The sequence below is a fragment of the Bos javanicus genome, chromosome 15, assembly GCF_032452875.1.
Source record: "Bos javanicus breed banteng chromosome 15, ARS-OSU_banteng_1.0, whole genome shotgun sequence".
Lineage (NCBI taxonomy): Eukaryota > Metazoa > Chordata > Mammalia > Artiodactyla > Bovidae > Bos > Bos javanicus.
Genome location: NC_083882.1, coordinates 80593165 through 80615799, shown reverse-complemented (window position 1 = coordinate 80615799; position 22635 = coordinate 80593165). Strand labels below are relative to the sequence as shown.

At 41.1% G+C, this 22635-nt stretch overlaps 1 protein-coding gene across 1 annotated transcript in view; it reads right to left on the bottom strand.

The window, feature by feature from the left end:
* LOC133227094 (fatty acid desaturase 2-like protein FADS2B) overlaps positions 1 to 22635 on the bottom strand; it is a 41577-nt gene that overhangs the window by 3199 nt on the left and 15743 nt on the right. The window contains exons 3-10 of the mRNA XM_061381512.1: positions 20834 to 21031; positions 19017 to 19118; positions 13945 to 14070; positions 10278 to 10338; positions 7568 to 7644; positions 7309 to 7406; positions 5531 to 5627; positions 3541 to 3620 (exon numbers count right to left, since the gene is read on the bottom strand). Of these exons, the coding sequence (XP_061237496.1) occupies positions 3541 to 3620; positions 5531 to 5627; positions 7309 to 7406; positions 7568 to 7644; positions 10278 to 10338; positions 13945 to 14070; positions 19017 to 19118; positions 20834 to 21031 (839 nt within the window). The remainder of the gene's footprint in view (positions 1 to 3540; positions 3621 to 5530; positions 5628 to 7308; positions 7407 to 7567; positions 7645 to 10277; positions 10339 to 13944; positions 14071 to 19016; positions 19119 to 20833; positions 21032 to 22635) is intronic.

Genomic DNA, 22635 nt, shown 5'->3' with positions numbered 1-22635 from the left:
GAAATCACCAATTCCTAAGCCCATAGAAATCTGGAAACTGAGTCACTGATACTTTTCCAAGATTTCACTCCATTTACTTGAGATTTTATTTTTTGGGGGCTCGAAAATCACTGCAGATGGTGATTGCAGCCATGAAATTAAAAGATGCTTACTCCTTGGAAGGGAAGTTATGACCAACCTAGACAGCATATTCAAAAGCAGAGATATTACTTTGCCAGTAAAGGTCCGTCTAGTCAAGGCTATGGGAGAAGGCAATGGCACCCACTCCAGTACTTTTGCCTGGAAAACTCATGGATGGAGGGGCCTGGTAAGCTGCAATACATGGGGTCCTTAGGAGTCAGACACGACTGAGCGACTTCACTTTTACTTTTCACTTTCACGCATTGGAGAAGGAAATGGCAACCCACTCCAGTGTTCTTGCCTGGAGAATCCCAGGGATGGAGGAGCCTGGTGGGCTGCCGTCTATGGGGTCGTACAGAGTTGGACACGACTGAAGCGACTTAGCAGCAGCAGCAGCAGTCAAAGGTATGGTTTTTCCAGTGGTCATGTATGGATGTGAGAGTTGGACTATAAAGAAAGCTGAGGGCCAAAGAATTGATGCTTTTGAACTGTGGTGTTGGAGAAGACTCTTGAGAGTCCCATGGACTGCAAGGAGATCCAACCAGTCCATTCTAAAGGAGATAGAAAGCCTTTGACAAAATTCAACATCCATTTATGATAAAAACTCTCCAGAAAGCAGGAATAGAAGGAACATACCTCAACATAATAAAAGCTATATATGACAAACCCACAGCAAACATTATCCTCAATGGTGAAAAATTGAAAGCATTTCCTCTAAAGTCAGGAACAAGACAAGGGTGCCCACTTTCACCATTACTATTCAACATAGTTTTGGACGTTTTGGCCACAGCAATCAGAGCAGAAAAAGAAATAAAAGGAATCCAAATGGGAAAGAAGAAGTAAAAGTCTCACTGTTTTCAGATGACATGATCCTGTACATAGAAAACCCTAAAGACTCCACCAGAAAATTACTAGAACTAATCAATGAATATACTAAAGTTGCAGGATATAAAATCAACACACAGAAATCCCTTGCATTCCTATACACTAATAATGAGAAAACAGAAAGAGAAATTAAGGAAACAATTCCATTCACCATTGCAACGGAAAGAATAAAATACTTAGGAATATTTCTACCTAAAGAAACTAAAGACCTATATATAGAAAACTATAAAACACTGGTGAAAGAAATCAAAGAGGACACTAATAGATGGAGAAATATACCATGTTCATGGATTGGAAGAATCAATATAGTGAAAATGAGTATACTACCCAAAGCAATTTATAAATTCAATGCAATCCCTATCAAGCTACCAACGGTATTCTTCACAGAGCTAGAACAAATAATCTCACAATTTGTATGGAAATACAAAAAAACCTCGAATAGCCAAAGCTATCTTGAGAAAGAAGAATGGAACTGGAGGAATCAACCTGCCCGACTTCAGGCTCTACTACAAGCCACAGTCATCTAGACAGTATGGTACTGGCACAAAGACAGAAATATAGATCAATGGAACAAAATAGAAAGTCCAGAGATAAACTGACGCACATATGGACACCTTATCTTTGACAAAGGAGGCAAGAATATACAATGGGTTAAAGACAATCTCTTTAACAAGTGGTGCTGGGAAATCTGGTCAACCACTTGTAATAGAATGAAACTAGAGCACTTTCTAACACCATACACAAAAATAAACTCAAAATGGATTGAAGATCTAAATGTAAAACCAGAAACTATAAAACTCCTAGAGGAGAACATAGGCAAAACACTCTCCGACATACATCACAGCAGGATCCTCTATGACCCACCTCCCAGAATATTGGAAATAAAAGCAAAAATAAACAAATGGGACCTAATTAAACTTAAAAGCTTCTGCACAACAAAGGAAACTATAAGCAAGGTGAAAAGACACCCTTCAGAATGGGAGAAAATAATAGCAAATGAAGCAACTGACAAACAACTAATCTCAAAAATATACAAGCAACTCCTACAGCTCAACTCTAGAAAAATAAATGACCCAATCAAAAAATGGGGCAAAGAACTAAATAGACATTTCTCCAAAGAAGACATACAGATCGGTAACAAACACATGAAAAGATGTTCAACATCACTCATTATCAGAGAAATGCAAATCAAAACCACTATGAGGTATCATTTCACGCCAGTCAGAATGGCCATGATCCAAACACCTACAAGCAATACATGCTGGAGAGGGTGTGGAGAAAAGGGAACCCTCTTACACTGTTGGTGGGAATGCAAACTAGTACAGCCACTATGGAGAACAGTGTGGAGATTCCTTAAAAAACTGGAAATAAAACTGCCTTATGACCCAGCAATCCCACTGCTGGGCATACACACTGAGGAAACCAGAAATGAAAGAGACACGTGTACTGCAATGTTCATCGCAGCACTGTTTATAATAGCCAGGACATGGAAGCAACCTAGATGTCCATCAGCAGGTGACTGGATAAGAAAGCAGTGGTACATATACACAATGGAGTATTACTCAGCCATTAAAAAGAATATATTTGAATCAGTTCAAATGAGGTGGATGAAACTGAAGCCTATTATACAGAGTGAAGTAATCCAGAAAAAAAAAAAACCCACCAATACAGTATACTAATGCATATATATGGAATTTAGAAAGATGGTAACAATAACCCTGTGTACGAGACAGCAAAAGAGACACTGATGTATAGAACAGTCTTTTGGACTCTGTGGGAGACGGAGAGGTAGGGATGATTTGGGAGAATGGCATTGAAGTACGTATAATATCATATATGAAACGAGTTGCCAGTCCAGGTTCGATGGACGATACTGGATGCTTGGGGCTGGTGCACTGGGACGAGCCAGAGGGATGGTATGGGGAGGGAGGAGGGAGGAGGGTTCAGGATGGGGAACACATGTATACCTGGGGCGGATTCATTTCGATATTTGGCAAAACCAATACAATATTTTAAAGTTTAAAAATAAAATAAAATTAAAAAAAAAATAAAGGAGATTGGTCTTGGATGTTCTTAGGAAGGAATGGTGCTAAAGCTGAAACTCCAGTACTTAGGCCACCTCATGTGAAGAGTTGACTCATTGGAAAAGACTTGGATGCTGGGAGGGATTGGGGGCTGGAGGAGAAGGGGACGACAGAGGATGAGATGGCTGGATGGCATCACCGACTCGATGGATGTGAGTTTGAGTGAACTCCGGGAGTTGGTGATGTACAGGGAGGCCGGGTGTCCTGCGATTCATGGGGTCGCAAAGAGTAAGACAAGACTGAGTGACTGAACTGAACTGAACTCGCAATTGTGACACTTCCTTCATTTCTTTCTTCTTTCTTTATCGTTGTTGTTAATTGAAAAATAGCATCCTTTAGAGAATCCTGGTTCATTTTTTTCCCTTAAGATTGCAAGTCTAGTGCTCTGGACTATATGGAGGACAGTTATTAGTGACAGCCCCTTCCCTTTATCATAAACTATTTCTCTTACTGGTGCTCAATTTGGAAGTTCAAGTGCCCAGTGAACCAGTCATTGAAAAAGGACTGTTCAACATTACAGGTGGCCAAGACCTGCAAAGAAAAAGCTTACATTAGATGTAAATCAACCCATGTCAACAAGAGATTGTTACTCTTTTATTTATCTATCATTCAACAAGTACTGACTGAGTACATATTTTGTGTAACAAACCATGAGGGATAAAAATAAATCCCAGGTCTCAGGGAACTTACAATTATGAAGTAAATAAGACATTTTGCTAAAAAGTATAGATAAGGCAATAGATATGAAGAAGTAAATAGGATTTGAGAGGACTAAGTCACTATCAGCCCTCAACATCAAAAGACTAAGGTGTCATGAGTAAGGACTTTGGCAGATGGAAGCGGGATTGTAGGACTCTGGTAGAAATTATAGGAGTTTGAATATTATTACCACAGAATAGATGTAAAGAACTTCTAAATGGGGAATAAAGCATGCAAGGGCTTTAATCAAGGGTTTTGTGCATAGAAATACATTTATTAATATATACAAGTAGCTTCCTTTTTAATCTAATGTATTTTATTTTGTACAAAGACAGACTGAGAAGAAGTTCATAGGGTTCTCCAGACTACTTAGAATGCTTATGAATGTGATTTTATTCAGTGCCTTTCTGAGATTTAATTCTTGTTAGGGTTGTTGGCATTTTGAATGTTATTTTTGCAGTTGCTCTATGTCAGGGTTCCTCGAAGTGTGCTTTAGAGCATCTTGGGGTTCCCTAGGACACTTTCAGAGGATCTTCAAGGTCAAAATGATTCCCATAATACTTCTGAGGCAGTATTTGGCTTTTTCATTCTCATTCATGCATGCTTATAGCATGGGTTTTTCCAGGGGCTACTAAGCATGGGATGATTTCATCACTCTGATGTTAACCTTTATTGGATTTATCTTATTATTTTAAAATTAATTCATAGATATTTTAAAACTGTCAGTTTCAATTTCAAATACAGTAAGTATCAGTAGATATAACCTCCACAAACGAAAGCTCTTTGATGTTCTCGATAAGTTTTGAGTGGTTTCTTGACCAAAAAGAAAGAATGGTTTCTTGACCAAAAAGATTGAGAACCCCTACTGTGTGGAATGTCCACTGAATTTGGAAATGAGCATGGAAAAGGAAGCAGTATGATGACTGGATTCTCCAGTTAATCACGGCATAGCCAGTGTCAGGCTTAGGAGGCAGTGGTATTCTGCATGGGTCATGAATCTTTTAATCATTAACAGCACACTTGCCGAGAATGCTGAGTCTCCTCTCTGGGCCCCACTATCTATACAATGAAATGAGGGGGATTCCAGGGTTCTCCCTTCTGTTATTCTAGGAGTGTGAGATTCGTTGAAAGACTGTGTCATGTTGAAGCAGGTTTAGTAAACCTTGCCTGTAAAGTGCCGCACAGTAAATGTTTCAATTCTGCATCACAACTATGCAGTTCTGCTGTTTTAGAATGAAAGCTATCATAGAGAATATGTAATGTATGAGTGTGGCTGTGTTCCAGTAAAACTACAAAAACACAGACTGGGCTAGACTGGCCCCTGGACTGTAGTTTATTAAGCCTTAGCTAAGAGCAAAGCTTCTGAAATCAAACTGCCGAGGTTTAAAACCTGCTTCTAGAGAACTCCCACTGGTCCACTGGTTAAGAGTGTGTGCTGACACAGGTTTGATCCCTGGTAGGAGAACTGGGACACTGCATGCCACACAGTGTGGCCAAATAAATAAATAAAACCTATTTCTGCCACTTATTAGCTGTGTGATCTTGCACAAGTTGTGCAACTTCTTCATACCTCAATGTTATCATTTGTAAAGTGGGAATATTCTGAGCACATAGTTACATGAGATGTAGCAAAACAGTTGACAGTGCCTGACCCCTGGCAAGCCTCCAATAAACATCATTTGAGGTCAGCAGACGGTAATCAGGATGCTTTGGTGGATGCTTTCCCAGAACAGCATTATTACCTGAGAGCTGAACCAGTCCTGGTTCTCCTCTGTGCTCATTTTCATTGGTATGTGGCTCATCTGGGTAACATATGCAGTCCAGAGACTTTCAAGAAGCCTTTAAGATAATAAGAAGAAGATATGATCACTCCTTGGGGAGTTTCAGTTCCACTCACTGGGCTTGCATAACCACTGGCAGATCTGGCTGAGCAGTAGAGGAAATGGCAGTGACTCAAAGGTTCCAATCATGTGGTGGTTGTTTGTTTTTCATCTTTGCAGACCTTTTATATCTAAAGATGATATACTAAGTATTCAGTCACATTACCTGTCTTGCAGCCTACTGTACCAGAGCAGTGTCCCCAGTATTTTCTGTAGGCATTGGTACAAGGCTCAGAAGATACCTAGATAGCTGAAGGTCAGGCTTCCCTGGCGGCTCAGTGGTCAAGATTCCATCTGCCAATGCAGGAGATCTGGGTTTGATTCCTGGGTTGGGAAGATCCCCTGGACAAAGAAATGGCAACCAACTCCAGTATTCTTGCCTGTGAAATCCCCAGAGCAGAGCAGCCTGGCAGGCTACAATCCATGGGGTCACAAAAGAGTCAGACATGATTTAGTGACTAAAGCAACAACAATTTAAGGATATGTGCAATGTGATTAACAGCTTGGCTGTTGTCATCAGACAGAACTGGGTACAAGTTTTGATTTGGCACTGCCACTGGCCCTTGCTCTTGAGTAAGTGATTTAATTTCTCTGAACTTTAGTTCTCTTATCAGAACAATGAAATTGATACTATCTACATTGCCTGGTTGTGCATTTTTGATTACATCAAATAGGATAATGCATGTAAAGCCTTTAGCAAATTGCCTGATGTGTAGTAGCTACAGTTATTGTTATGAATAGTAATGCAAATGAATGAGGAAGGAATAAATTGGGAAGTTGAAGAGGGTTATTCAGTTTAAAGTCATTTTGATTTGGGGAAAATCTCTAGTCATAAAATAACTTTTTAAAAAAACTGGCCTCGTATTATCTTTGGTAAGAATTATGATGCCCAGCTGGATTACAGTTTGAAGGACTTGGTGATCAGGCAGAATACAGTTGACCTTTGAGAAACATGTAGGTCCACTTAAATGTGGATATTTTTAAGTAAACCCAGAGTACTACAAGATTAGTGGTTGCATGAATCCACAGTAGTGGAACCACATATATGGATAGATGACCATGGAGCTTGAATATCTTTGGGTTTTGGTAACTGAGGTGGGTCCAGGGACTAATCCTCCTCAGATGGTAAGGGACTGTTGCTACTGCTAAGTTGCTTCAGTCGTGTCCGACTCTGTGCGACCCCATAGATGGCAGCCCAACAGGCTCCTTTGTCCCCGGGATTCTCCAGGCAAGAACACTGGAGTGGGCTGCCATTTCCTTCTCCAATGCATGAAAGTGAAAAGTGAAAGTGAAGTCGCTTAGTCCTGTCCGACTCTTCACGATCCCAAGGACTGCAGCCCACCAGGCTCCTCCGTCCATGGGATTCTCCATGCAAGAGCACTGGAGTGGGGTGCCATTGCCTTCTGTAATTGGGAATTAATCACGTGAGAAAAAAGGCAAGATTGGGCAAATGCAGTTTCCAAGAAACTCATTCAACTATTTCAGCTGTTTTATCCCACATTTTCTTGGAACTGTCTCAGCTACAAGAATGCAGTCTGGTGTCATAATCTGCTAATCATTGCTAATCATAAATAGATCAAGTAAGAAAGGTAAGAGGAACATCCAGGTAATAAGAGTAGGAGATATTATTGTTTTCTTACTTGACTAAGTATATGAGCGCCAGGGTTCCGAAGATTCCATAGAAAGGGCCAAATGTGATGAAATAGCGGATATAAAAGCTGCTGACCCAGGCAATGTCCTGTGGAAAGAAGTGCTTGAAAGTTAAGCTAGTGGAAATAAAACTGGCTAAATCTTATATCCTGATACTCAAGGAAGCTATGTCTGGAAAGGACCAAGCATTTACCTTTCCCCTTTCCTACCAGCCTGATCTAGCTCTAGAGAAACAATTGAGTTGCTCACCTCCCAGTACCCTCTGTGGTACATTGCTCTAATGGAATCCAGGTTCAAATATACTGGCATGAGAAGGGCGGCCCCAACTGAAACAAACAAACAAACAAAAAAACAAGAAGATAGTGAACAAATGAGCAGATATGATTCCTGTGGAGGCTAGTAGGAGTTGATCTCCTTAACATGCTACCCCTGGAATATTGCCCCTGAGAAGGATGCAAGGTGGAGATCCACAACCACATCCTGGATGCTCCTGGGCTTTTAGAGTCTCTGAGGGTGAACCGGGACTTTGGTTCAAACTCCCTTAAAGAGACTAGGGAGGGTTTGAAGATCTGAGTCATTCCTGATGAAGGCATCCTGGCAGGGCTTCTGCTGTGAGCTTTCAAGTTTTCTCAAGGTCCCTGGAATCCTTCAATCCTTCATGATCCTTTGCGTTGGGCCCTGTCACAATATGTCGAGGTGGCAGATACAGAGCAGGCATACTGAGTCTGGCCAGATAAGTTATTTACCTGCATCTCCCCCAGGACCAGTGAAGTTGCCTGGAGCAGGTAGGAGTCTCATGGAGACCCTTCACATTTCGACAACTCTCTTCTTGATCAAACTTGAGTCAGATGCTCTGGAGCCCCCTTCCTGACGAGGCTTCAAACTTGACCTGTAAACTTTGAAAGCCTGCGAACTGTCAGCATAAATGATTTTGTCCACCCTACACACTAAGAGACTCGCAAAAATGCTAGAAATAGTTTCTAAGAACAGTTCAAGGCTGTGCTCCTGGGATGACTCTAGCACCCTTAAAATTCTTGAGAAAGTTCAAGACTGTCCAGAGAACTTACTGCTTGTTCAGTAGGCTTCTGACCTCCTTTCCTTCAATCATTGTTAGAAAACTTACAATTATAAAATTCTTACTCTGTCCCTCTGGGCTGGATTGTCCCTGATCCAGAGTGTCTTTCTCAAGGACTTGGTAGTCATCCTTTGAAGTACAATCTTTGAGGATCGGGCTCTGTCCTGCAGCCTCTGGGAGGGTAGGAGTTTGACTTTGATAAGCACCAGTGAGAAGACACATGTGGCTTAACCACATGACCAGCTTCCCCTCCCTTTATCCTCTTTCACTAATTTCCTTTAGCATGTTCCCATGTTTTAAAAGTCTCCCACCTTTCATTTCTGGTGAGTTGAGCTCAGCCTATACTGAATTACCTTTCCCTACTACAGCAATCTGCATGAAAGCTGTCTCGCCACCTTTATGAAATGTCAAGCCTCATCTCTCTCTGACAGGTTGAATATGACACATTTGTACCTGTCATACTACACTGAAGACATTTGAAAGAAAATGACAAAATGAAACAGCTCCTGAGGACGATGTGGTTTGTAAGCTGGGCATTCTGCAGTGAAGCCACAATATTCATCCATTCCTCATAAGCTAAGGCTGTATTGTTTCACTACACACAGGAGGAGAGTTCAGACAAGAGACTCCAACAGTTTTTTCTTATGTGAATACACATCTGTCTGGGCTGGAAGAGTTCCCTTTCAAACTGGGGCACCAATGTCCTCCACACCCTTTTTGGTCATGAAAGAGAATAACTGCATTAGGATAAGTCCTCAGAATTCTAGCTCTGGAAGAAGCTGCAGTGGTGGTTGAGCCTCATGTCTCAGAATAAGGACTCACAGGCCATCCCGGTCAGGCACGAGACAGATGACCACTGGTGGCCAATGTTTGGGCAAGCCAGATCATCTGCAACACTTTGTCTATCTTAACACTGTTGGCATTTTGGGTCAGATAATTCTTATTGTTCAGGGCTGTTCTGTGTACTGTAAGACGTTTCATAACATCCCTGGCTTCTGCCCCATGGGTGTCAATACCATTCCTCCCTCTTTGTTGGGATAATCAAAAAAGTATCTGTACGCTGTCAAATGTCCCACTGGGGGCAGCAATGCTATTAGTTGAGAACCACTGATCTACAGGAAATGTTTGCAATCTTCTCTAATTTGGGTTTCTTTTCCAAATGAGTAAGCATGTTTCAGATGAGCATATTTTGGGGTCCTAAACTTTTATTTGTGGGCTATCATGAGTTAGACTAGGTTAAGAGCAAAACATTTTTGCTTCTAATATTTTTATTGATATTAGCCTTATTAAGCTACCTTATTTTCTCTCAAGCCTAGAACATATCCAGACCTGTCTTATTATGTGTGTGTGTGTGTGTGTGTGTGTGTGCGTATCTGTCCACTAAAATACCTTCTACAGCTGTACGTAAGCTGTGGGAACAGTCAACTTTCTTCCACACAGAAGCTCTACAGGCGACTTTTATCATGAGACTCTGCTTTTTCCGGCACCTACTGTCAGTGCTTGAGCATTCTTTTCCTAATTTTCCCCCTATCCATACACCACTATCTTTTTCTTCTTGATAAGTATTGTATTTAGTTTATCCAGGACGAGAGTCACAGATACCAGACCCCTTGATTGGCATCCTGCCTCCCATCCTTTTTGGAGCATCTCCTTCCCTGTACAGTAGCCAGAGTGATGAGATGCCCATTAAGAATGCCTGATCACTCTTCTGTTTTCCTCTTCAGATTTCACCCAAGTAAGTCTGAAATAAAACATGCTGCTTTTTTGAGGCACAAGACCTGAGATCGTCTCTCTGTGGGAGGATTTCAGTCATGCCTTCTGGCTTGACAACTGTTTGCTTCAAGGAAATAGGATGACAAGGATTGTGGCTCCCTGGTGACTCACCCGTGCAGAAGTACAGGTGCTGCTTCTCGTAGTTGATGTATTTGATTTTGTTCTTGCCATACTGAAGGAAGAGAGAATAAAACTGAAGTAAGAACAATATAGACTTCTGTTATTATACTCAAGGTTGTGTGTGTGTGTATGTGTGCACACGCATGCACATGTGTGTCTGTCTGTGTGTGTGTCTATGTGTGTGTGTGCGTGTGTGTGTGCATATGTGTGTGTCTGTGTGGGTGGTGTACGTGTGCGTGTGTCTGTGTGGATGTGCGTATGTCAGTGTCTGTGTGTGCACATGTGTTTGTGTGTGTGTCTGTGTGTGTGTACCTGTGTGTGTGCGTGTATGTGCATGTGTGTGTGTGTGTCTGTGTGTGTGCGTGTATCTCTGTGTGTGTGTGTGTCTGTGTGCGTGCATGCGTGTGTGTGTGTGTGTGTGTGTAGAGTCTTTATAGAAAGAGCTATCTGGTCACAGTTCATTTACTGTCAAACTGAAGGCACTGAGGAACCAGAACTGAAGGGGGAGGAAATATTTTGGTGACTTTTTCTTTATTTAAATGTGGGCAATTCTTGCAGGGATGGTTTATTCCATTTGAATTCAGGGGTTGTGATAGTTTATTATTATTTCCATGGGAGCCATTTTAAAATTTTTGCCCTGGGGTGGAATGGAAAGGTGATGGAGGAGAAATATTTCTGATAAGTTTTCAAGGTCTTCTTCAACCTATGTGCTTAGAATTCTGCTTAAAGCTCAGTCTGCTTGTATCCATTCATCCATTTAACAGATATCTGTTGAATGGTTACATTATAAAACACATAGTCATAACCTTTATGTCATCTTTCCTCCTTTATTTCCATCAGTGGATCTCATGCTGTGCTTTACTCATTTTAAGGCATGATAACATATAATTGCACTCATCTCACATGCTAGTAAAGAAATGCTTAAAATTCTCCAAGCCAGGCTTCAGCAATACGTGAACTGTGAAATTCCAGATGTTCAAGCTGGTTTTAGGAAAGGCAGAGGAACCAGAGATCAAATTGCCAGCATCCGCTGGATTATTGAAAAAGCAAGAGAGTTCCAGAAAAACATCTATTTCTGCTTTATTGACTATGCCAAAGCCTTTGACTCTATGGATCACAATAAACTGTGGAAAATTCTGAAAGAGATGGGAACACCAGACCACCTGACCTACCTCTTGAGAAACCTGTATGTAGGTCAGGAAACAATAGTTAGAATTGGACATGGAACAACAGATTGGTTCCAAATAGGAAAAGGAGTACGTCAAGGCTGTATATTATCACCCTGCTTATTTAACTTATATGCAGAGTACATCATGAGAAACTCTGGGCTGGAGGAAGAACCGGCTGGAATCAAGATTGCCGGGAGAAATATCAATAACCTCAGATAGGCAGATGACACCACCCTTATGGCAGAAAGTGAAGAGGAACTAAGGAGCCTCTTGATGAAAGTGAAAGAGGAGAGTGAAAAAGTTGGCTTAAAGCTCAACATTCAGAAAATGAAGATCATGGCATCTGGTCCCATCTCTTCATGGCAGATAGATGGGGAAACAGTGGAAACAGTGGCTGACTTTATTTTTGGGGGCTCCAAAATCACTGCAGATGGTGAGTGCAGCCATGAAATTAAAAGACACTTACTCCTTGGAAGGAAAGTTATGATCAACCTAGACAGCATATTAAAAAGCAGAGACATTACTTTGCCAACAAAGGTCCGTCTAGTCAAGGCTATGTTTTTTCCAGTGGTCATGTATGGATGTGAGAGTTGGACTATAAAGAAAGCTGAGCACCAAAGAATTGATGCTTTTGAACTGTGGTGTTGGAGAAGACTCTTGAGAGTCCCTTGGACTGCAAGGAGATCCAATCAGTCCATCCTAAAGGAGATCAGTCCTGGGTGTTCATTGGAAGGACTGATGTTGAGGCTGAAACTCCAATACTTTGGCCACCTGATGTAAAGAGGTGACTCATTGGAGAAGACCCTGATGCTGGGAAAGATTAAATGATTGTAAGTAATATGGTGTGCATTGGCTTTGAAATTATAGTAAACAGAAACCTAAGCCTCGCGGGATATGTCTCTCGAATGATGGAGAAGTGATGGTGTCTCCATCCTCTGTGAAGAGGCAGCATGTGAACTGGATACAGTTCTACAGAAGGGGCTTCTGGAGGGGGCCAGACTGCCTCATGAACTCCCGTGAGACAAGTCTCCATTGCTGCGAGGGACTGAGGAGAGAAGTCAAAGTGTCATAAGTTCAGTGATCAGCCGAGGAGTTCACAGGGATTCCCTGGTGGCTCAGACTGTAAAGTCTGCCTGCGATGTGGGAGACCCAGGTTGGATCCCTGGAGAAGGAAATGACAACCCACTCCAGTATTGTTGCCTGGAAAATCCCATGGGTGGAGGAGCCTGGGGGGCTACAGTCCATAGGGTCGCAAAGAGTCAGACATGACTGAATGACTTCATTTTAGGAGTTTGCAAACTTCAGAGAGCTCTGACTTGTTTGTGGAGTCTTTGGAAGGACAACTGACTGAAGACTACAGTCAAGGTTTCTTTCTTTCTTTTATTTTCTTTATATCTTGGCAGGAGACTTTTCCCTAATTGGAAGACTTTTCCCTAATTTCCAAGACTGGGAAAACCTATTTTGAGAGAGTTACACAATCCTGGTTACCACAAAGTCCAGGCAGAAAGTGACCAAGCTACATTCCTTTGTTTTTGGAAGGTCCTAAATTCTTCCAGAAGGAGATAGAACCTCTTCCTAAGCACTTAATTCCCAGGATCCATCATTTCTTCTCAAGGAAAGATACCTTTCTGTGATTATCCTTATACCTTCTGTGTTGAAAGCAGACTATAAACATCTTGGTAATAATCCTTACATGCTGATTTTTAAGCTGAGGTTTTAAGCTGAGACATCCTGGAGTTTGCCTTCCTTTTTCTTTTCCTTAAGAAGTCTGAACTAGAGTCGAGGTCCTGTGTATTATGAAGCATTTGAGCTGAGTTTCATGTATGCTGCTGCTGCTTCTGCTAAGTCGCTTCAGTAGTGTCTGACTCTGTGCGACCCCATAGACGGCAGCCCACCAGGCTTCCCCGTCCCTGGGATTCTCCAGGCAAGAACACTGGAGTGGGTTGCCATTTCCTTCTCCAATGCATGAAAGTGAAAAAGTGAAAGTGAAGTCGCTTAGTTGTGTCCGACCCTCAGCGACCCCATGGACTGCAGCCTTCCAGGCTCCTCTGTCCATGGGATTTTATAGGCAAGAGTACTGGAGTGGGGGTGCCATTGCCTTCTCTGGAGTTTCATGTATAAATGAGCCAAAAGGACCTAAATTAAAATAACAGCTTAGTTTCTTCCAACAGCTAGAATTAGATGACATAACTAGATATGTAGATGGTTCATGATTTAGCACTTGTTGAATGTACTGCCATGCCTTCTATGAGTGATTTAGCCTGAATGACTTTTAAGATCATAGAGTTATTCATTCCACATTTTCTTCTTTTCTTACAACACCAGATTCACTTATTTAAAATTTATATCCTGGAGTTAAAAGAAGAGATGCTCTGAAAACATGCTTGAAGCCAGAATCTCCAGCCTGATCTCCTCAAGACAAAGGTGTAGACCTTTCCAAGAACCACTTCCTGGAACATTTCTCTAGTGCTTAGGATTTGTAAACATACCTTGACAGGTTGTAAATCTCCAACAACAAAAAATGGTCCAAAAACAACATCTGGGTCTTTGGGGTAGATGTTTGTTTTTACATGGTGTTGGAAGTGTCGGTTATTCCACCATTTTGCAGAGAAACCCTGAGAAGAAGAGAACATTCATTAGCTGCAAGATTTCTCTCCTGAAATATCTTTCCTTATCAGAGTTTTTCAAAACCAAACAAAATCAACCCTGAATATTCATTGGAAGGACTGATGCTGAAGCTGAAGTGTCAATCCTGGCCACCTGATGCAAAGAGCCAACTCACTGGAAAAGACCCTGATGCTGGGAAAGATGGAGGGCAGGAGGGAAAGGGGATGACAGAGGATGAGATGGTTGGGTGGTATCACTGATTCAATGGACATGAGTCTGAGTAAACTTTATGAACTGGTGAAGGACAGGGAAGTCTGGTGTGCTGTGTTCATGGGGTTGCAATGAGTTGGACATGACTAGCACTTGAATTGGAGAGGGCAATGGCAACCCACTCCAGTACTCTTGCCTGGAAAACCCAATGGACGGAGGAGGCTAGTGGGCTACAGTCCATGGGGTCGCTAGGAGTTGGACACGACTGAGTGACTTCACTTTCACTTTTCACTTTCATGCATTGAGAAGGAAATGGCAACCCACTCCAGTTTTCTTGCCTGGAGAATCCCAAGGATGGGGGAGCCTAGTTGGCTGCCGTCTATGGGGTCACACAGAGTCGGACACGACTGAAGCGACTTAGCAGCAGCAGCAGCAGCACTTGAATAGTAACAATCAGAGTTTTATGCCTACATCTCCAAAGTTTAATTAGGATATGGATTCCTGGAACATGCCGCCCCCCATTCCTGGGTCACAGAATGATTCATTGGCTAGAGGCTCTAAAAGCCTACCAGCAAATAATTATCTTATCCAGGAATATAAATTCCAGGCTAAAACAACTCCTGATAATGAAGAAGAATAAAAACCATTGAAATGAAATGTTTTTCCATCTATCTTTTTATTGTCCTAATTTTAAAAGGAAATATGAAATAGGTAGAGCAGATAGTACACTTCTTATTTTATAAATAAAGAAACTTCAGCTCTAAAACTAATTAGTTCGGGGGGGGGGGGGGAAATGGCACCAGGGTTCCTTCTTCAATGAATATTTTAAAGAGTCATGGATCTGAAGTCATCTCCTATGGGGGCTTGCCTCTGATCATCACATGTTCAAGCTTCAATGATCTCATTAAATATAAATGAGAATAAAAGTATTTTAGTTGATGCCGAGCTCATGTCATCTCTGATTAATTTGTTTGGAATTTTCTCTCTTTCAGTGAAAAGCTAAAGGTTTTAACAGAGAAAAGGATTTGGAAGCTCATCAACTTAGTTGCATCCACCAGATGTATAAATGCTTCTGTGTGGTTTGGGAAAATTATCTACCCTTTGGTGTTCAATTTCACCTTCAGTAAATATAGTATAATATAATGACATTTACCTGCATGGGTTGTTTGAGGAGACATGAGATGCTGTGTGTAGAATTCTGGCATACTGAGACATTCAATTTCTCTTCTCTTCCCCTATTATGTTAATCATTTATAGAAGAATAAGCAATAGTCATAGTTTTTATTGCATATTTGACATTTCTCAAAAATCAATTAATGTGTATTTTAGATCTGCAGTGCTCAGTAGAGTAGCCCTTATCTGTGTGTGGCCACTGAGCACTTAATATGTGACCAGTCAAATTGAGGCGGGCTGTGTAAGGATATAATACATACTAGATTCAAAGCCTCAGAATGAAAAAAGAAATGTAACATATGTTAATAATTTTTATATTTCTTTCACGTTAAAATGAATATATTTGGAATATATACAGGAGTAATAAAGTTGGAAGAGGGTGTTTGCTGTGACCAGTGTGTTCTCTTGGCAAAATTCTGTTGGCCTTTGTCCTGCTTCATTCTGTACACCAAGGCCAAACTTGCCTATTACTCTGAGTATCTCTTGACTTCCTACTTTTGCATTCCAGTCCCCTATAATGAAAAGGACATCTTTTTTTTTGGTGTTGGTTCTAGAAGGTCTTGTAGGTCTTCATAGAACCATTCAACTTCAGCTTCTTCGGCATTAGTGTTTGGGGCATAGACTTCGATTACTGTGATATTGAATGGTTTGCCTTGGAAATGAACAGAGATCATTCTTTAATTTTTGAGACTGCATCCAAGTACTGCATTTTGGACTCTTTTGCTGACTATGATGGCTACTCCATTTCTTCTAAGGGATTCCTGCCCACAGTCATAGATACAATGGTCATCTGAATTACAGTTGCCCATTCTGGTCCATTTTAGTTCACTGATTCCTAAAATGTCTATGTTCACTCTTGTCATCTCTGGTTTGATCACTTCCAAATCACCTTGATTCATGGGCCTAACATTCCAGGTTCCTATGCAATATCGCTCTTTACAGTGCTGGACTTCACTTCCACCACCAGCCACATCCATAGCTCAGCATCTTTTTCACTTTGGCTCTGTCTCTTCATTCTTGCTGGAGTTATTTCCCCACTTTTCTCAAGTAGCATATTGGGTACCTACCGACCTGGGACTTCATCTTTCAATGCCATATCTTTTTGCCATATCATACTGTTCGTGGGGTTATCAAGGCAAGAATACTGAAATGGAGTACAAAATGAAGCAGGGCAAAGGCTAGCAAAGTTAGCTAGACTTGGATTAATGTGATACTGAATGGTTTGCCTTGGAAATGAACAGAGATCATTCTGTCATTTGGTTTCTCATCAAATCCTAGAACATCATAGAAAGGCTGATATCCAGTTGAAGTCCTAGTTTTAGAGATGAGAACACTGAGAGCCAGAGATAGAATCTGACTTGTTCAGGGTTGCACAGTGAGCGTTATCAGAGCCAGGGCTAAAACCCACTTTCATCAACCCTTGTACTATTATCTAGCATCTGTCCATCTATCCATCCATCATTCCACCCATCCATCCATTCCTTCATGCATTCAACAAATGCTTATTGAAGGCCTACTGTGTGTTAGGCACTCTGTTAGGCACTGTATTTCAGGGGTGCATAGGATAGTGTGCCTGTCCTCCTGGACCATATCTGAGGGGGATAAGACCAATTGCCCCTGCTTTTTCCAGCAATCTGGGTTTTGCAACCCTCAACTCTTAAACAGAGCAATCTAACTTCCCTTGGTTCTCTCTTTTGTTAAACTTTTATCTGTTCTGCATCTTTTCTTTTATTTGTACATAGTCCTCCCAGGATTAAATAGTTTGCTGGATTCCCATAACCTCCCAGAAGTGCATGTCCAGGCCCCTTCTAAGAATATCCCTACTCATGACTTTATAGGGTATATCTCCTGAGAGGTGGTTCTTTAATGGTGTACCAGCTGCTGCTAAGTCGCTTCAGTCATGTCCGACTCTGTGCAACCTCATAGACAGCAGGCTCCCCCATCCCTGGGATTCTCCAGGCAAGAACACTGGAGTGGGTTGCCATGTCCTTCTCCAATGCATGAAAGTGAAAAGTGAAAGTGAAGTCACTCAGTCGTGTCCGACTCTTAGTGACCTCATGGACTGCAGCCTACTAGGCTCCTCTGTCCATGGGATTTTCCAGGCAAGAGTACTGGAGTGGAGTGCCATTGCCTCCTCCAATGGTGTACTAGGGATTGGGCCAAATAGTTTATTGGCTAAGAAAAAAACAGAACTTTTTAATAAAAATAAACTTTTTCTCTTAAACATTTAAAATTCTAGTTTTAGCATATATGTTATAATGTTATGTGTGTGTGTGTGTATAAATATCTATTTCTGCTTTATTGACTATGCCAAAGCCTTTGACTGTGTGGATCACAATAAACTGTGGAAAATTCTGAAAGAGATGGGAATACCAGACCACCTGATCTGCCTCTTGAGAAATCTGTATGCAGGTCAGGAAGCAATAGTTAGAACTGGACATGGAACAACAGACTGGTTCCAAATAGGAAAAGGAGTGCGTCAAGGCTGTATATTGTCACCCTATTTATTTAACTTATATACAGAGTACATCATGAGAAATACTGGGCTGGAAGAAGCACAAGCTGGAATCAAGATTGCCAGGAGAAATATCAATAACCTCAGATATGCAGATGACACCACCCTTATGGCAGAAAGTGAAGAGGAACTCAAAAGCCTCTTGATGAAAGTGAAAGTGGAAAGTGAAAAAGTTGGCTTAAAGCTCAACATTCAGAAAACGAAGATCATGGCATCTGGTCCCATCACTTCATGGGAAATAGATGGGGAAACAGTGGAAACAGTGTCAGACTTTATTTTTCTTGGCTGCAAAATCACTGCAGATGGTGAGTGCAGCCATGAAATTAAAAGACGCTCACTCCTTGGAAGGAAAGTTATGACCAACCTAGATAGCATGTTCAAAAGCAGAGACATTACTTTGCCAACAAAGGTTCGTCTAGTCAAGGCTATGGTTTTTCCAGTGGTCATGTATGGATGTGAGAGTTGGACTGTGAAGAAGGCTGAGCGCTGAAGAATTGATGCTTTTGAACTGTGGTGTTGGAGAAGACTCTTGAAATTCCCTTGGACTGCAAGGAGATCCAACCAGTCCATTCTGAAGGAGATCAGCCCTGGGATTTCTTTGGAAGGAATGATGCTAAAGCTGAAACTCCAGTACTTTGGCCACCTCATGTGAAGAGCTGACTCATTGGAAAAGACTCTGATGTTGGGAGGGATTGGGGGCAGGAGGAGAAGGGGACGACAGAGGATGAGATGGCTGGATGGCATCACCGACTCGATGGACATGGGTTTGAGTGAACTCCGGGAGTTTGTGATGGACAAGGAGGCCTGGCGTGCTACGATTCATGGGGTCACAAAGAGTCAGATACGACTGAGTGACTGAACTAAACTGAACTGAATTATATATATATATATATATATATATATATATATATATAATATGTATAGTCAGTACATTGTTAGTATATTTACATCTACTTGTGGGGTGTGTAGTAATATTTTTTGCTGATAAGTATGTAGAAACCACTGCTTAGTGAAATGACTTTCAGAATCCCATCATACTCCTGGAACATTCTGTACCTTGAGATGACCAATCACAAAATTTTGCATCAGGTGGTTCCACTTGGACTTCTTAAATACGGAAAGGTGTCCCATGTCATGTTGCAGAAATGAATCCTGAGCCTAGAAGAGACAGGGTTACTGTCAGAGAAGTTGACAAGGTAAGAAGAAAGTAGTAAGTGAGGCCACTGGTAGGTTTGGGAACGCATGAGAACAGTGGGAGATCTTGTCTGACCTCAAGCCAAGTGTGTATCTGTCACACTTGCTGAGTTCTTTCCCATCTCTGTGCCTTTGCACAGGTGGTTCTCTCAGCCTAGAATGCTCTTCTCTCCACTGTCAGAATCTTCCAGTGTGGAATGGAAAGAGGATGCCTTTCAAGTCAGGCTAACTTGGGCTCTAAACCGTCCTTCACCACTTTACAAGTTATACAACTCTTGGCAAGCTAGTTGGTAGCTCTGAACTCAGTTCTTTGTCTGAGAAGCAGAGATTATAATAAACCTTGCTCATTCAGCTGTCGTGCAGCCAAAATACATGTAAAATTCCTGATAATGCTAAGCAGTCAAACAAATATTTGTTTCCTTTCTTGACTCTAAAAGTTGCTTTTCAAAGAATAAAGCAAGTTGACTTTTCGAGAAAAAAATTAGCATATAAAATTTTGTAATTAACACTGATGTTAATTCTCCATGAAATCATCCCCAATTGCCTCAATTAGAATTAGATGCCTCTTTCTGCTCCCAGAGCACATGCTTGTTTCTTTTCCTTCTGCCTTGTATCCTGTCTAGATATTTCAATGACCAGCTCCTCCCCTGGATGACTGTTTCCCAAGGGCAGGGTCAGGTGCGTTTCCCTTTGTGTCCACAATACAGTGCTGTGGTCATAGAAGGCCATCTTCAGAGATCTGTGCTTCATTCAAAGGATTTATCAATTGCCCTGCTACACGCCAGTTGCTGATTGCCATTTCTGGCAGAATACATGATCCTATTATCATGTAATAATAAATAGACTCTCTTCATAGACTGATGTATTGATAAGTATTGGTGAAATGAGGCTTTTGGCTAGGGTCTCAGGGAATTAAAAAAAATACAGATAGATAACATCTTTAGTAGAATCTCTTATTATGAAACATCATGTATAAATAGTGATATATATATATATACACACACACACACATATAGGTGTAAATTAATGTGGGGCTTCCTTTCTTCATGGTGGCTAAGATGGTAAAGAATCTGCCTGCAATATGGGAGACTTGGATTTGATCTCGGTCAGGAAGATTCCCTGGTAAAGGGAATGGCAACATACTCCAGTATTCTTGCCTGAGGAAATCCATGGACAGGGGAGCCAGTTACAGTCCATGGGGTCAAAAAAGGTTGGAAACAACTGAGCGATTAAAAAGAAAACAAAATAAGTTCATGTATGTGCCTATAGTCTTAATAAAATCACTGAACAACCATGAAAAATGTTGGTTGGTTAATGAATGAAAGACAAAGGTGAAGGTTACATGGCCTAGAATGGAACTTCAGTTACTGACATTGTGTGGATAATGTCGGGCAAAGAGCAGCAACTCTCAAGGATATTTACCACGTGCCAGTTTCTGTGCTAGGTACTCTACAGAGTAACTTCTTTAGTTCACCTCAGAATATTTCCATAAAAAATTGTTACCCCATGTTACAGATAAGAGAACTGGGGCCCTGTAGGTTTTGAAAACTTATTGGTGTCAGACACTGATGACTAGCTTGCCAGGAAGTGCCAGGCAGCCACTGGCACCAGTGTAAAGAGAGAATAAAAAATTCTGAGGCTTCCCATAGAGCCTGCCTGGGCTTGGGATACCTACTCACCTGAGCAACTGTGAGAAGAAAATAAATGAATATTGTGATAAGCCAGCCACTGCCAAAATGCCACACTATTACCCAAGCCAGGGCCTCCAAAATCAAGACCTGGGCGAGGTGAAGGAAGAAGAACCCCAGGTTGGCATTGAACATATTCATGGTCTCTAATGTCCTCCGCAGTTCTTGGAAATCTTCTACCAACTGGGACTGTGAGATAAATATGCAAGAAAAGAATTAGTTCCTTCAGTGGAAAGGGAGTACAGATCAACATAATTATTAATCTATTTTAATAATTTAATCTATGATACCTTAATTTTATGAATAGACATTTATTTATTTAATAAGTATAATTAGGCATAATTTAAACAAAAAACCCAAACCTTAAAAAACTAACATAAAAGCAAAATGCTTAAAACAAGTTATGAAAATTTTTTTCTTTTCTGGAGAAGAGACAGATGAGTAGTGATTTGTAAACTGTCCTCAAATTGTTATGGGACTTATAATTTATTTCTTTTTTGGGGAGTGGGGGGTTCAATGAAGAGATACATATCTCTAACAATTCTCTTTTTAAAAATGATTAAAAAAATTTTTTGATGCAGATCATTTCTTTTGAAATCTTTATTGAATTTGTGACAATATTGCTTTTATTTTATTTTATTTTTTGGCTGTGAGGCATGTGAGATCCTGGCTCCCTGATGAGGGATCAAACCTGCACCCCCTATATTGAAAAGAAAAGTCTTAATGACTGGGCTGCCAGGGGAAAACCCGCAAAATTAATTTTCTACTTATCAGAACAAAAAATTTTATTGAAGTTTAGTTGATTAACAATGTTGTGTTAGTTTCAAGTGTACAGCAAATATATATATATATATATATATATATAAAAACATATATATATGTTTATGTATACATATTGTTTCTTCAGATTCTATTCCATTGTAGATCATTATGAGATACTGAATATAGATCCCTGACAAACAGTAGGTCCTTGTTGTTTGTCTGTTTTATATGTAGAAGTGTGTATCTATTAATAATAGTTGCCTTTTTAAATTAACGTGTTGTTTGATCTCTGATTATACTTTGGGGAACTTTGCTATCTACATGGATCTGTGTTACTTTCTATGTTATCAGCTGATAACATAGATAAGTCGCTGGCTTATCACAATATCCATTTCTTTTCTTCTCATGGCTGCTCAGGTAAGTTAGGTATCCTAATCCTAGGCAGTGGCTTTATGACTGGCATATCAATATGCCAGTCTTTAGCATGTGCAAAAGACTCCTTTATGAAAGATAGAGTTCACTTAGGTTAGCTGAAAGGATGCATTTCCTGTGAGATGCTCAGGAGCTCTACAGGAATGAGACAGGGTCTCCTGTGGTATTAGTGAGTGTGTCTTCCCTGGTGGCTCAGAGGGTAAAGCGTCTCCCTGCAATGTGGGAGACCGAGGTTCCACCCCTGGGTCGGGAAGATCCCCTGGAGGAGGAAATGGCAACCCACCCCAGTATTCTTGCCTGGGGAATCCCATGGAAAGAGAAGCGTAGTGGGCTGCAGTCCATGGGGTCACAAAGAGTCGGACATGACTGAGCAGCTTCACTTTCACTTTCCATTGGCTGGAGGAGTCCTGATTCTGTGTACATGTACTGTGCTTATGTATGTAGGTCAAGTGCTAGCACTGATTTACAAACTTGCACATCATACTCAAGAGTCAGTGAAAGGCCTGGGAAGAAATATCTCCTTAGCTTAATGACTATAATGGGTTTGAAACTCAGACTGTTGAGAAAGTGACCAGGGTATAAGAATGAAAACTGGATTG